At 47.2% G+C, this 12,678-nt stretch overlaps 1 protein-coding gene across 14 annotated transcripts in view; it reads left to right on the top strand.

The window, feature by feature from the left end:
• LOC126527418 (uncharacterized) overlaps positions 1 to 12,678 on the top strand; it is a 476,501-nt gene that overhangs the window by 435,273 nt on the left and 28,550 nt on the right. For 13 of the 14 annotated variants that reach the window (XM_055068432.2, XM_055068435.2, XM_055068434.2 and 10 more), the window contains one exon: positions 6,541 to 7,016. In XM_055068432.2, coding sequence (XP_054924407.1) covers positions 6,541 to 7,016 — 476 coding nt within the window. The remainder of the gene's footprint in view (positions 1 to 6,540; positions 7,017 to 12,678) is intronic. The other variant, XM_055068433.2, reaches the window with a different exon arrangement.

The raw sequence follows: 12,678 nt of genomic DNA, 5'->3' as shown, positions 1-12,678 counted from the left end.
ATCAGAGATAACCGATAACACTACATTTCCCCCCCTTTTTTTTTCAACACAGAAAACAGATGAACCACAATACAACCAAACAATATGAAACATACAACTAGGATGAGTATACAGCACCAAATCGCAGTATGCAGCTCTCGAGTGTAGCCATATCGCTGTGGCGGCCTTATTTCTTGACCGTAGCGTGTCATATAACCACCACCGGGTCTCCCGTCCTCATATGAGGCAGCAGCCGGCGTTGAATTAAGCGCAGAAGGCTCTGCCGAGGCCTTGTGTTCCTCGGATGCAGCGTCCGGAGTCACTGGAAAGTCATAGGACGGGTCATGCGCGCCGGTTCACTCGCTATACCGGACCAACGCGCGTCTGTTTCTCTGAAGTTCAACCCCGTTGTCTGTCCGCACCCAATAAGACCGAGGCCGCATGGCTGGACTCAACACTTTTGCTGGAATTTCGCTGGAATTTTGCTGCCTTTTATCCATACCCGGTTCCCTGGGGCGAGTAGTGGTAGCTGCGTTACCGCATGGCGATGGTCGTAGTCGAGTTTTTGCTTAATTCGCACCGTCTTGTCTTTGTATCGGAGGCTCCTGAGACCACTCAGCACTGACGATACGGGAAGCGTAGAGCGCAACCATCGGCCCATCAATAGCTGGGCTGGGCTTGTACCCAAAGGACCTGGGGAGTCCCTATAAGCTAGGAGGGCCAGGTAAGGGTCAACTGATTTTTCCAACACCCGTTTTACCGTCTGCACTGTACGTTTGGCCGCTCCATTTAACCGTGGGTACCTGGGGCTGGACGTGACGTGTTGGAAGCCATAACTTGTCGTAAACAATGCAAATTCTGCAGAAGCAAATTGCAGACCATTGTCTGTTACGACAATCCCGTGCCTAGCAAATATACTCTTGATTTGCTCAATAACCGCCGCCGAGCTCGTGGAAGATAAAAGGGCAAGCTCTGGATAGCGTGAAAAATAGACTGAAAAGCGATATCGCATGAGCCTCAATCAGAATCTTTGTATTCTAGGGGAAAGCACATCAAGGGGTGACTGACCGAGTAGCGATACGAGTGGTTTGTGGTCGGTCTCAAATTGAGATTCCAGCCTTATCAAAAACCCTTCCAACCTTTCTGCCGCCTACGTCGACGCAAGCGCTTCCTTTTCTATCTGCGCGCATCGTTGTTCTGTAGGTGTTAATGAACGAGAGTGATATGCAACCAGCCACCTTTCCCCATCTAATTCCAGTTGCATGAGCACACAGCCGAGACCGAATGACGACGCGTCGGCAGACACAATAGTGCGCAGCTTGGGGTCAAATTTTGTGACGCATTCCGCCGAGGTGATCAATTCTTTCAGAGACTCGAATGATATTTGCTGGGGCAGGCCCCAGTGCCACTCACGGCCTGTGCCCACGTGTCACAGCCTGTGCACACGAGTGCTTGGTCAGATCAGAGATAACTGATAACACTACAATTTCAAGATAAAGAAATTTCACTGCCGCTGTGAAGGGATACTGAGACAATAAATGGAAACTTCTGCGGACACAGATGGTCAAATGGTTGACTTACATGCGGCGGCTTGCGAACGCACCTCTCAAATTGTGCTGCTAGACGACCCGCCGAAGTAGAGCAGTGTGACATTCCGTATAAAGTCCAAGAGCGATAAGACCTTATAGCACCTTGCATGCTGAATGCTTTAGGTCGAGTAAAAGTGCACGAAAGTGAGCAGAGAAGAATGATGCCTTGATGAGCGCCGTCTTCCCGCACCTGCACATTGGAGGAGGGGGGGGGGGGGGGGGGCAGTGAGCTAGCAGTAACGCAGTCAAGCACATGTGAGGGCGGGGGTAGAAGGGTTGAGGGCTTGCTTTGGTGCATGCCTCCTTTTCTAGGGCAGCTGTGGCTGTGCATGGCTGAGCACATACACAGGTTACATGCACTGTTTTAGAAGCAATATGGCGCATTTTCCAAGACTGGGCAAGCTGAGATAGCGTGGCATTGTGTGTTGTCTTCCCGCACATTTAGTACTAGAGGTTGTGTAATCTTGATTTTCGGAGACGAGTTGAAGTGAAAGGCAGATGAAGCACTTGCTCCCTGCTGTTTGCGCTTTTCGTGATAGCATCTTCCCACTGTAGGCAACACTATCAGCCGCAGGGGTAGAGTAGATTCGAAAACATGGCTGGCTTTTCTTCGTACTGCCGAGTTGAAGATATCGCCCACACGGCATGAAACAGTATCTTTCGTTGCCAACTTTCAAATTCAACAAAATTAAGCTTTTTGTGCTTAAATTTTCTTTTTCAGATGTCCTGATAATTAAAAAAACCTTGCGGCTCCTTACATGTAAGAAAAATCTATCGGCGACCAAACTTATTTGCATAAATGATTTCAATATAACGAAGCCCACTGTCTATTTTACCAACTTTGTTATACTGAAGTTTAAATGTATTACCATAGGTTACTACCAGGTTGTGTTGTTTCCATATAACCTTAGGAAGACCTCTGCTATATATGCACCAACACGCCCACCCTTGCTTGGACTGATAAAGCCAATACTGCCTTCATGGTTAGTAATCAACGTCCTCTCTGCTGCTGATCTCCTGGTTCATATAAAGAGTTGATGCCCCTACGAGTGTCATGGTTGATGCTTCAGGTTCTGCAGTCGGCAGTGTATTGCCGCAGCTGATTGATAGGCACTGGAAAACCTCCTGGTTTACTTTTTAAAACAATAACACCAATGGAGGAGCAGTAAAGTGCTTTTGGCCGAGAGCTTCTTGTGGCCTCATCATCAACAGCAGCAGCAGCCTATTTTTATCTCCACTACAGGACGAAGGGCTCTCCCACCAATCTCCAACCATCCCCACTTTGCCCTAGCTGATTCCAAATAATGCCTGCAAATTTCCTAATTTCATCATGCCACCTGATTCTCTGCTGTCCTCTACCGTATTTTTCTTCCCTTGCGGCATACTTTACGGTCAAGTATTTCTGTTACTTCTTAGGAAGAACGCCCATTTGTCATTTTTACAGACCACAAGCAATTGACAAATGCCTTCACCTCATCTAAAGCTGCATGCTCCGGCATGCAGCATACAACGATTCGGGCTACATAGTACGTGCATCCGAACGAGTGAGCGGCGTGTAAGTTCCACCTAGATCCAGCGCCCCAGCTTGTACGCTCAGAAGACTTCATATCCACGTCGAGAAACGCAATATAAACAACTCTGCACAACACTGCTTCGCTTTACCCGAGCACAGTCAATAAAATGATGCCCCTGTGAGTGACAGAACACTTCACCACGACGCGTTGTCCACCGGCGGCTCCGCTGATCGCCAGCGATGGGGCCGATAAGCCCACCTAGGTGGACGCCACGACCGAGGGCACTTGCGATCCAGCCCAAGCTCGTCGAAGAGCGCTTATTTTTGCCAAAACGATTAACACTGTACACTTATGTCGCCCGTAATTAAATACAATTGGTTTACTCAATGCAGTTGTTGTGAAAGACAAACATGCAAGCGAAGCGAGCAGCTCGCTCAGACAGTCGCCCGGTGTGTGCTGTCTGCCTGCGAAATGCCCTTGCATTGCGGCACCCGATCTCGCCAGTAGCTTAGTACTAGTGTACTAGGCGCTGCTTTACAGAACAGGCACACATTCGAGATAATGTTACTGAACTGGTAACTATTTCGTGCCGGAAACAAACTGCAGCCGGCAAGAAAAAAAAACAAGATGGCGAGAAACTGGCCCACCGGCCCGCCTCTGTGGAGGGAACATCAGAGGACGTCACATGCCAGCCGTACTGTCATTGGCTGTGGCCAAACAACGGTGCGGTTATCGGACTCGTCAAACAATGAAAATCTGGCCGGTTTGTCGCATGCTGGACATCTGATCTGGCGCTTCGACATGGTAAAACACCTTGATTTCGGCGCATCGGACGCCGGATCGGACGCCGAATCGGACAGTGTGTCTCGCACTTTACGCCAGCCACCTGCTGTCACCTGCTGAGAGAAATTACTCCATTACCGAGCTGGAGTGCTTGGCCTTAGTTTGGGCTGTCGCCAAGTTCCGGCCCTATTTGTATGGCCGCAAGTTTTCGGTAATTACAGACCACCACGCACTCTGCTGGCTGTCTTCCCTCCGGGACCCGACAGGACGGCTTGGTCGCTGGGCTTTGCGGCTCCAGGAATTTTTGTTTGTTGTCAACTGTAAGTCTGGACGTCTCCACAAGGACGCTGACTGCCTCTCTTGCCACCCCGTGGATCCCCCTGAGCCTGCTGTGCATGATCTGGTGACCTGCATGATGGCTTTTACTGACATGACCAACATGCGCACTGAACAACAACGCGACGAATCCTTACAGTCCATCATCGCCGGAGTGCAATCTGGCAGCATTGACGCCGTGTGCCGCATGTTCGTTCTGTACGATGGCGTCCTCTACTGCCGCAATATCTACCCTGAAGGCCCTGAGTTGCTCCTTGTCCTTCCTCGTCCGTCGCTCTCGAACAACTTCACGATGCACTGATGGCGGGACACCTTGGCGTTTTGCGTACATACGACCACATATGACGCCTGTTCTCTTGGCCGGGTCTCCACCGCTCCGTGCGTCGTTATGTCACAACTTGCGAATTGTGTCAGCACTGTAAGAAACCTCCCCTGCCACCTGTCGGACGACTCCATCCAATTGAAGTTCCCTCTGAACCGTTCTTTCACGTAGGCCTTGACCTGCTTGGCCCTTTTCCGACGGTGACTAGAGGGAATAAGTGGATCGCCGTCGCTACTGATTACGCCACATGCTACGCGATAACAGAGGCGTTGCCGACTAATTCTTCGCCTACCGTGCACCGAGACTGTGCTTCACCACCCAGGGGTCCTGTTACGGAAGGATGAAAGAAAAGAGCAAGAAGAAGATCGCGGGACGCTGGCTGCCGCGTGTTGTTGGTGGTCAGCCATCTTATCTACTCTGACTCATTTTGTATATGTTTACACGTGCACTTGCCTATCTTTATCAGGCAACCACGATTCACCACCTAACAAATGTTATCGCACAGCGCGTGGCGCGCCTGCATGTATCAGAAGTTTCTTGAATGTTGTCGATGATTCTATCCACTCTCTGTTGTTGCCGAACCCTGTGTTATCTGATTTCATTGCGTGACGCAAATGGTGTAGAACTTTATGGAAGACACGCGGGTCCCAGCAATTAGTCCAGAACGTTCGATGACTGCTGTATAAAAGCCGATGCGCTGTATAAAAGCCGATCGCCGACTGTATTCGTCGTTGTCGCCGTTCTTTAAGTGTAGCCTGTTTTTGTGGACACAGATTTGCCCAATAAAAGTTAGTTTCATCTTTCACAGTATTGCTGCTGTGTTCTTCATACATCACTCCACGTGACAGTATATATATATATATATATATATATATATATATATACATTGTGAATACAATCTCCTATACTCCCAACATCCCCATACCAATATTAAGACCGTTTAATGCATAGACATACATTCGACACTGTGCCACTCAGCTTTTCGCTTGCACTAAGACTTTCCCCGAAAGGTGAAATAAGCATTCCACCACTGGCAATGCATAAAAAGGCACTTTGTAAAAAGAAGTAAGTGGAACAACAGTCCACTTTTACTGCAAGTTTGACAGCCCATACTTAAAAAATGGTGCTAGTTTCAAAATTTGTTGCAAGTGGATGTGCCTTGTGAAATCGCTGATTTCCATTTGTATATTACAATATGTGTGCTAAACTAATAAGGTAAGAAGTTTATTAGTAAGCTTTTGTTAAGCCACCAATTATGCATTTCGATTTCTAGTGTATGTAACGTCTGCCTTTTCAAGTAAACCAGCTTAATGAGGAGATTTGTGCGATGGCCACAGGGTATTTTAGAAAATTTTGTTGGTAAGGAAAACACCGGGAATGATGCTTGGCCTCACTCCAAATCGTTGACACAAGAGGCCCATTTCTTTTCAGAAGGCAAGCTACGGTGTGGGAGCTCTCTGTTTGATGCTACACAAAGAGTATCTTGTAAAGGTTCTCAGTCTAGAGGGGCTTACTACTATAAGATTTCAAAAGTATGTTATCACAATCCACAGATTGATTTGCCAGAGCTCCATTGTGTGGTTTTACCCTTGTTGGCATGTGTTGAACAATGTGTCGTTTAGATCGTCACAATTTCTCTATTGCTTGATGCTTTTCTTTAGGATGGTGCTGTGTCAGAGCTCCTTTATGTGCTTTACACATGTTTTTTTTTTTCTTCTGAATTGTCTAAATATGTTATCGTGTTGCCCACGCATGACATTTCAGTTGCGCAATTTACACTGTCCAGATCTGTTTTTGTAAGTTGTTTCTTTTGTTATTCAAATACACTGTATTGCATTCTGTAAAACCTGCTCCTGCTTAAAGCCTGGAGTACAGCCTAGCAGTACCCAATAAAAAAGATTCATAAAGGAGGCCTAATTAAGATCGTTTGTGGTATTGTTTGATTCATCACGTGCATCTGGCTTTAACGACAGAACCTTTAGGTGCCATTAGCAACAGGGTGTGTGTCTTCTTGCAGCAGTTGGGCCATCTACGGCAGGTCGCTTTTCCCGCTTCCATGTGACCCCTGTTCGCGATGACCCTCTCCTTGGGAGTTCCACCAGCCTGCCATCAACGCCATCATCATCCTTTACAAGCACTCTGGCCCCAACACCATCCATGACCACTGCTGCTACGGTTACTGCAACGGAGGCACCAACGGTTGCCACCACGGCCACCTCGCCCATTCCACCACTGCCTCTAGCATCGACTACCACATACCCCCATGAAACAGCAGTTCACAACTATGACGATGGGGAAGTGACTCGTGGTGGCTACGTGGTGAGCACGGCCACGCAGACCAGCACCACGGAGATGAAAGCAGCAGCGACTCAGCCACCTGTGCCAGTGAGCTGTGGTCGCTTCCAAGTGACCACCGTGGTGGACGATATTGCAGCTACTGGTCTGCTAGCCAAGCAAAAGCCACCAGCCGTAGACCTTGACGAGCACACCAAGGTGAGCAGGTCCCACTGCTCTAGCGTTATTCAACACAAACCACTTCCTGCGCTCTTACCATTTGGAACACAATGGCTTTTCTAAGTGGCACAAGCCCTAGAATGCTCTATTTATTTCAATATACTGCTAGGCATGGTCACTGGTCCAAGCAGGAAGCACATAGTATGACCACTGTAGGGGAGAGGTGAAAGGAAGAGGACAGTTTTATCGTTTTACTCAACTGCTTGGTTCATTTGTCTCACCGGTACAGTTAAACTTCTATATTACGAAGTTGCTGAAATCAGCACTTTACTTAGTCACCGACAGATGTTTTACACGAGAAGGGCCGTAAATAATGTTCAAATGATCAGGTCATCCAAAAAGAAAATTGCAATGAAAAAAATATATACATGCAAATCCCACGCACAGCGGAAATCAATGTAAGTGAAGCTTTGTGTGAGCTTGCCTGCCGTGAGCTCTCGACCACCCCACAACATGGCATGCAAGGCAGCAGCAGCAGCAGCAGTGAAAAAGTCAGAGGCAAAGGAAACTTCATTTTCAAATTATGCGGATCCCACGCACTGAGGGTATCGATGTAAGCGAAGCTTTCTGTGCTGTTCACTTTGATTGATGATAATTAGCAGTGATGTTGACAGCAAATGTTTAATTTCTTTAATGTTTAGTCCAATACAAGAGTGGTGAGCTCATGGTAAATGTTACCTTACGTGCACCACTGCTGTTTGTCTGCGTAGTACACAAAACAGACAGGGGGAGGTGTTTGCTTGAGGCATTGTTGTGCTCCATACTTTATAACCTCTGAGAGGGTTGAGCATATTCATTGCCTCACATGGCACATCACATCATGGCAGAAGCATTAAGCTTGAATGGAATTATGGGGCAGTACATGTTAAAACCACAATCAGATTATGAGGCATGCCGTAGTGGCGGAATCCAGATTAATTTCAACACTGTGATGTTCTTTAATGTGTTCTTAAATCTAAGTGCAGAAGCATCTTTTTTATTTCGGCCCCCATTGAAATGCGGCTGCCGCAGTCAGGATCAAACCCGCGACCTTGAGCAATGCCATAGCCGCAAAGCTGCTGTGGCAGGCACAAAAATGTTGATTTGATGTGTGAGCGTATTCGTAGTATCGCCTAGACCTAACGGTGTGCTTTAATGCAGCTCTGCTTCTGCACACCCATACGTTAAGTTGTCCGCTTGACAAATCGGCATGGTGTTTATTCTTCAGAAATAACAGAAACGTACCATACCTTGAAATTAAATTTATCCCATTTGCCAGCAAGCACTGTCATGTCTATAGTAGTAGCGTTTCCTTGTTTTCTCACATCGCCTTTTCCCTATCCCCTAACCCCCCTTGTACAGGAACTGCAAGCAAAGAGTGGAAAGACTGTTATTCACTCATCTTGCGACTGTGTCGGTTCTATCCATTCTCTGCCTTCTCTTCCTGCTCCTCTCTACCATTCTATCTAGCTTCCCTCTCCACTTGCACGTTAGTAGAAAAGCCAGCGCTGCAGTTTTTGCAATGCTTTTGCGGGGAGTTGCAGATAATTACAGCACAAAAGCAGCAGCCGCAGCAGTGGGAAAGTCGAAGGAAGAGGCTAAGAAAGCTTCGCTTTAAAATATATCAGTTTCGTTCACTTTGAGAATCTGCAACTGAACTAATCATTTGATGTTGGTTCGACGAATATCTCTTCACAAACTTTGTGCGCCACTAAGAAAGCCCAAAAAATGCAGGTTCAGTGCACTGTTGTGGTCGTTGCAAGAGTAGCTTTCGTGCCCGCTCCACCACCGCAGCTTGCCAACATAACCTCTGTTGCCGCCAGAGTTGGATGGCACCTAGTGCCATGTTGTTTGCCAACCACCTTCCACACACACTGACTGACGCAGCATCAAAACCCCTTGGATGCTACAAAGAAAGCTTCACCATAAACTGTATAGAAGGGGGACGAGAGGCTCAGTTTGCAATTTTATAGGTGCGTTCACAAATGACCACTGGAACTTGCAGTAGTTTTCATTTATTGCCCCAATCTTCCTCTGCGGCAGGAGGGAAATTTCGTTATGCTGTCCATGCCTGCAACTTGTCGATTCATGGCTAACAACTAACGAGCTGGTAAACAAGGTTCGTGGCTGAACTTCGGTCCCTTTTGCAAGATTCTCGAGGTGTTCTCTAGGACACTATTTTCCATCATGACGAGACCATTCTGTGCCGTGTGTGCATCCATCTTGGTGGTGAGGTGCTGGGTGTCACGTGGTTCCGCTTAGCTTCAGTAATGTGGGCACTTCAGCATGTAGCAGTGTAGTACTTTTCCAGAGTCAGCCACGGAGGGTCCAAGCTGAAGAACAGTGCACTAAGTAGGTCATAAAATGAGCACACCTGCCACCACAGTTCCAATATTAAAATCATGCACACTTAGACACACTTGACATGTCCAAACGAAGGCGTGTTACGACTGGAGAGAGCCCTTACATCTTCAGGAATTTGGCCTTTTCGCAGACAGAAGGTGACAAGTCTTGTTCCACAGGAAGAGTCAACAGTATGGCTTATTAGAGTGCTGACGTCTGAAGGGGAGTTGTAAACATTCTGAAAGAGTCCACTGTAGAACTGCAACTCAGCAGTATGTGTTGCTGGGCTAGCCAGTTAATACTGAACAATTTTCTACCATAAGCCTTATGGCTACTTAGCGTAAAATGTAAATAAAAATGGAGGAGTGGACAAGGTGAACGCTAACTTTTGACTGTTTATTCTGCAATCATGGCCAACATATAGCAACAGACACTGCGCAGCATACTGAAAAACTTCAAATGCATACATACATACATACAATGCTACATAAGGCTATTGATAACGTCTCTCCGAAGGGAAGAAGGCACACAACATACTTTGCTTCTTCATATGAAAGGCCTCTAATAATACACATGCTGGTGCTTTCCCACTTTTACCCAAATCCTTATCTTGTCTAGTTGTGGCTCTCACTGGTGCGTATTGCAGTGCGAAGGCAAATATCTTTGCCTTTTAGAGACAGTTCATGTTCCCGTGCACATTCATTCACGCAGTGCCCAATCTGGCCCACATATATCTTGCCACAAGATAACAGAATGTCGTGGATGACTCCGGTGGCATATTCTAGATACGGCCTGGCGTGTTTCTTAGTGCATCCATGCTTCTTGCTACTATCAGATAGTATATATGGGTACAGCTGGGCGAGCTTGCATGGTGCAGAGAACAAGATGGGCACTCCATGTCTTTTTGCGGCCTTCTTTAGGTTGTGGGATACATGGTGCATATAAGGCCTTACCTTCAGGCCTTACCATTCTCTGTGCTAGCTCTGTCATTTTCCTTGGTTTGCCCCTCGTGAATTTTTGGAGGAGTGACTCAGCAAGGGCAGTAAAGACCATGCGGGGAAGCCCAGCCGTTGGCTTTTAAAGCTTGCCAGCACAATGTTGAGCACAAAACCTTCCAAGAGCGAACTCTAGACAGTGACTGGCTATAGCCCTCTTTGCAGTCTTGGAATGCACCAACTCTTATCGCAGTAATTCCTTCTAGGCCCGTGGTGAGTACTGCTAGTAAGTGTAGCCCATCTGCTAGGCGATGTTGACATCTAAAAACTGCTAAAAATTTGGAGACGGCAGCTTTTGCTGTGGCAGCAAAAGGTCGCTAAAACATTGCTCTTGTGTTGTCTAGTCACATGGCTAAAGGACAGTATTTGGCACATATATATGCCTTGAATGACATCTTTATTGTATGTTATAGGCACCTAAACCATTGTTTAGTGCCTAAGCATCCAGTCTCTAAATATAACAAATTAATGAGTATAACCAAGTAATTTCGACTACTCCTTTAATTTTGTTGTAGCGATGTTTTACTGTATGTGTACTCAAGTTAAATTGTTTTCAAAATTGATGAAATTAAAAATTAAATTAGTTAGATATCTTCAAAATTGAATCTTGGAGGATGCAATATCTAAATGGGACTTGCGGGAGCCATCACAGGGTGGGGAGTTGTAGTTTTGTCATGTGGCAAGCAGATAACCACTGCATCGTTTTTCTATTGATGTGCCATCTTTTGGGAACGCAAGTTATCTTGCATCGTTCCCCAAGAGCCTTGTTTGTTTATATATAGGCGATCGTATTTAAGTAAGATAATGGTTCAATGACCTATAACAAGGTTGCAAATCAAAACTGGAGAAGGAAGCCATCCACAGCATTTGGCTAAGGTCAGGTCTTTTCCAAGTAGCTCCTTGCAGGTATGTTCAGACATCTCTTAATAGAGGAGCTTGCATTGAAGCTTTTTCCATTTCAGATGTGCCATTTGCCCTTCTCATATCTCTCACATTTATGCCGTGGTAATCTCCTTTCTGTGCAGTTAGCAAAGGTGGTCACAGCTAGCCAGCGTTCAGGCTCCGTCAAATGTTTGGGTGCACGAACAGCATTGAAACCAATGTATTTCAACTATAGGCCATTGGTGTTAATGGAATGCACTGATTGAGTAATGGCCAGCCGGTATATATAAGCACCGGTGTGTGCTCTATTGTTCTCATCACCAATACTGTTTCTTGTGTGAAGCTTCTCACTTGTTCGCAGACAGTACGTGAGTACATTTCCATTCACCAGCTGCAGTCCAGCTGGTGCATCTGGAGCTGCACAAATAGACAACTTGCTGCTGTAGGGGTTTTGGGTCGCACTGGAGTACCGACCACCGCAGGTTCGAACTCAGCAAGCCACAAGGCCGCATCAGCCGTCGCCTGCTCATGCTCAGGCCGCAGAGGAGCTATCAAATGCTATGCACGCAAGAGAACACAGTATTGCCCTAAGTTAGCGGAAACCGTATATTGTCTCCGGCGGCACCCAACACTGCACAAACGCCCAGTCCCAGGTCGGCATGGGAATCAAAGGGCTCCCGTACCAAGGGCAAAAATACAGACAGGCGCCGCTAGCACGTCGCTGCGGTAGGATGGCTGTGCTGCTTGCTCTCGTGATAAGCAATATGCCCTCTCGCGAAAGCTCAGGCAATCTCCATGATCTTGGGCCTCCGATAAGTGCAGCTCACCGCAGTACAACCACATGTGAACACTAGGCACCGCTCTTCGGCTTGGCGACTGGAAAGGAGTAACACGAGCTATGTGCTCACCGTACGTGCAAAGGCACTGTACCCGAGCTCAAGTCCCATACAAAAACATGCCAGCAGACGAGAGGAAAGCATGTATGTACGTAGGGCTGTCTTAGAGGGAATCTTCCTCGCTCATATCGCGGCAGCTGCCAGCGGCGACTGCAAACGAGCTCCCATACTACAAACCATCGCGAGGGGAGCGCCACCATCGACAACCGTCACGAGTGGAAAGACGGGATGCGTAGGGACAACAGAACAGGTGAATGCCTGTGCAAAGGCACCTGGGCATACCTCAATCCCCACACCGCTGGCTGCTGTCTGGCCTAGTAGACAACATGAGTGACTATGTATATACAACTGGGCACGTGCCCATTCTTGGATGATCCCCCAGGATGGATGCATGACTGTAACACAAGGGGTATGTAGCCTTAAATGTATTTAGATGTCTCGCACTTCTCTGTACTTACACCTCTCGTCAACGCACTTCCCTCTACAAGCATTGTAGTCACTTTAGTCCTCATTACGCAGACAGCTAACAGATACAGACAAAGCTGG

The sequence above is a fragment of the Dermacentor andersoni genome, chromosome 9 (genome assembly GCF_023375885.2).
Source record: "Dermacentor andersoni chromosome 9, qqDerAnde1_hic_scaffold, whole genome shotgun sequence".
Classification (NCBI taxonomy): Eukaryota; Metazoa; Arthropoda; class Arachnida; order Ixodida; family Ixodidae; genus Dermacentor; species Dermacentor andersoni.
This window is presented reverse-complemented; position numbering and strand designations above follow the sequence as displayed.